Raw genomic sequence first — 3,145 nt, 5'->3', positions numbered from 1 at the left:
TATTTAAGATGCTTCGAACTTGTGTAAATATTATTATTTAAGATGCTACGAACTTGTGTAAATACCCTGAAAGCAGAAAATACTGGGAATGTATGGTTTGATCAAGTGCGTCAGCTCAGCTCCGTCGTTCTGAATCTAAGAGTTGCTTAGTTCAGTCTAGACAGGAACAACTCATTAAAGTGAGTCTTTGGAGGAAACACCAACAAAAACCTGGTCCACAAACTAACAAGACAAATTAAGAGAAAGAAAATGATTTGCTTGATGGGTTTTAGAAACGATGACAAAACTAGAGAGATCTGAAAAAATGCACATTAATAAAATGCTGTCTTTGTCTTCTCAAAACTGCCTTTAGCTCTTGTACGATGTAATACTAGTTTTCTTACACAAAGCTGTTTAAGTGCTCAGTCCATAACACTGAAGCACCTTTTACCAATATGTTAATATTTCTGTCCAATATCTTGTGCCAGTTATGCACCAGAACAAGTCTCTTGACCAGTAATGAAGTTCTCTGGTAGTGGCACGTTATTTGAAACAAGTGAGGGGAACAAAACGGTGACGACTGGGGCTTCAGCCAGTCCTCTAAGTTTTATCTCCGATTCATTTCACAGCAGAAACATCATTCAAAGTTAAACCAGGTCACAAACATTTGGGTTTGTTTCCATTTTTTACACCATCACACTTCAAGTTTTATGATTTTTATACTGGTTTTTTCAACATCTGTGGAAAAATCAGTCTGACAGTCGATGATTTGGCACCGACTTCAGACTTGTGTAAAACTGTCCTTGTCTTCCACTGCTTAGGGACTTGGTTTTCTCTCAACCTCCCAGAATGCAGAGTGCCTAGTCAACCTTTTGCAGATTCTATTAAAGTCAAGCTCAGAAATGTCTCTTCAAACTAGGAAGTGAAGGTTTTTTAGCTGTGTATCTCCTACAGTGTGGAAACAAACGGTGTGACCATCACTCCTCGGCTCATGGTTCAAGATTCTGAGAGGTCGTGTTGAAACAGCCCAGTCTAGATCACCTTCTTCTACCACAGGGAAGTTCTAAAACAAGTTGAAGCACTTTCACACCTTGCAAACATAAATGTGCACAACAGTCTCTGTGCACCACATCTGGCTGGGGTCTACACACGTTCTGCCCTCCAGCTGCAGAACAACAGCATCCAACAGTAAACGCTGCACAGTCAACTAACCCACACGTTCTCTGCAGATAAATGCATCATCACAGAACCATCTGTGGTTGATTCCATAAAGAACTACTCACTCTTTCCAGTAAAAAGTTTCACACTAGCAGGACTCTTTATTCCCAGTTCATCACAGATCTAAAAGGAAGAACAGAGAAGGTTCAATAGAAACTTACGATGGTGCTTCAAGGAATGTTTATGGTGTGGTCTCACCTGGGAAAAGGTCTCTGCAGTGATTTCTGGCTGGGCATTAAAGAAATGCAGAACATTGCTGGGATGCTGGATTCGGTTTTTAGCTGCTTGCTCTGTAGTGGTGAAGCGATTGTTGCGAGACCCATGAAAGTCTTTGAAGCTGCTGGTGCTGTCCTCTAGTTGATAGCACTGTCCTGGAACTATGGCCTGCTGCTTGGACACACTGCAAACACACACACCACGTGTACTTCAGTGTTTCCCTACCATTATACAAGTGGGGCGCCCTGCCCCCTTAACAGAACTGACCTGTCGGACCGAACTGCGTGCACCCCCCACCGTAACGCAATACAGGTGCGCTAGCTAAAAAGCTAAAGTCAGCGCTCACGCTGAACCACCGTTCAAAAACTGCCAGTACAAACAGCACGCAGCTCGACACACACACACACACACACATCATGGGTGAAATGAGCGCCCCGCCATGGCAGGTCATCTAGGACAAACACTGCACTTCATGTCTATGTTGAGCTGAGGACTGAGGACACGTTCAGCCGTCTACGTGTCCGTGTTGAGAAGAGTTTGGAGAAGCTCTTACCAAACATTAAGTTTCTGTCCAAACAGGAAGGTGTTGTTCAGGTGACTGATGGCCCTGTCCACAGAGTAACAGTCTCCCATCTCCACCATTGCTGCTCCAGGTTTACTCTTCATGAACTTGATCTGAAAATAAAGGGGAGACAAAAATATATTTTATTAGCAATACAGAGTTTTGTAATAATTCTAGTTTGTACTTCAGAGAAATAAGCTTGAACTGTCAGCAGTAACCATCCACAGGTGCTTTCTGACCATCTCAAATCTTCTTTAGGAAGGTAAAAATGTTAAAGCCCAAGATCCTCTGCTCTCAGTGAGGACTGAACTAGACAAAAGGACCTTCTCCTACTCCGCTCCCGTTTCCTGGAACATCTTGTAAAAAGACCTGAAGCTCTCGACCTTTGACCTCTCTAAGTGGCTTTAAGAATCTGTTGGACTCCTGGCAGGGACCAATGCAGACATGTTCCTGTTTTTAGTTTTCTACATTTCACCTTAGAATCTACGTTTTGTTACTTTTTTGCATCTTATTTGTAAAAAAAAAGATAAATAAATAAAAATCTGTATGCCTCTTTTTATAATTGTCCAATGTCGTCACCATTCTTTGTTAAATCAGGTCTCTCTTGTAAAGGAGTCCCTGAGGCTCAATGGGACTAAGCAGTCTAAATAAAGGTTGAATGAAAGCATCCTTGGCTGTAGTCCAGGGTCCTGCAGAGAACTGTTCTGGCTCCTTGCCTACTTAAGAACATATCGCAGTGACACGTAGAGAAAACCTCTGGCTGCTGCCTCATCACTGATGATGATGATGGCAGGAAGAACAAAAACAGATGCAGGACTTTGTGGACTGGTGACAAGCACCTTAGCACCAGTGCTTCTCAACTACTTTCTGCTACGCCTCCAACTCTGCTGCGACTGTAAATATTATCATTTGTCTATAATATTGTTAGAAGTATACCTCTGCATAACTTTGTGTCCTTATTAACATTAAAGAAAAAACTATATAGATCAAGTTAAAACAAGAAAAACTATTAACAGAGATATTTATTGATCGTGTCGGCAGCAGAGGGGAGCGACACGGTTCAAGCACGGCTCCCAAAACAAAACGGTCATATTTGTTCTAGGGCTAGAACGTCTACATCATTTAAAACTCGACATTAACATAATAAAACTCGACATTAACATAATAAAA

At 41.9% G+C, this 3,145-nt stretch overlaps 1 protein-coding gene across 1 annotated transcript in view; it reads right to left on the bottom strand.

Annotated features, from left to right (window-relative positions):
• hnrnpl (heterogeneous nuclear ribonucleoprotein L) overlaps window positions 1–3,145 on the bottom strand; it is a 25,801-nt gene that overhangs the window by 1,205 nt on the left and 21,451 nt on the right. The window contains exons 10-12 of the mRNA XM_037688161.1: window positions 1,967–2,088; window positions 1,396–1,597; window positions 1,263–1,320 (exon numbers count right to left, since the gene is read on the bottom strand). Coding sequence (XP_037544089.1) covers window positions 1,263–1,320; window positions 1,396–1,597; window positions 1,967–2,088 — 382 coding nt within the window. The remainder of the gene's footprint in view (window positions 1–1,262; window positions 1,321–1,395; window positions 1,598–1,966; window positions 2,089–3,145) is intronic.

The sequence above is a fragment of the Nematolebias whitei genome, chromosome 14, assembly GCF_014905685.2.
Source record: "Nematolebias whitei isolate Nwh7 chromosome 14, NemWhi1, whole genome shotgun sequence".
In the NCBI taxonomy this organism is placed as follows: domain Eukaryota; kingdom Metazoa; phylum Chordata; class Actinopteri; order Cyprinodontiformes; family Rivulidae; genus Nematolebias; species Nematolebias whitei.
Note: the sequence above shows the minus strand (reverse complement) of the source record. Positions and strands in the feature narration are given on the sequence as shown.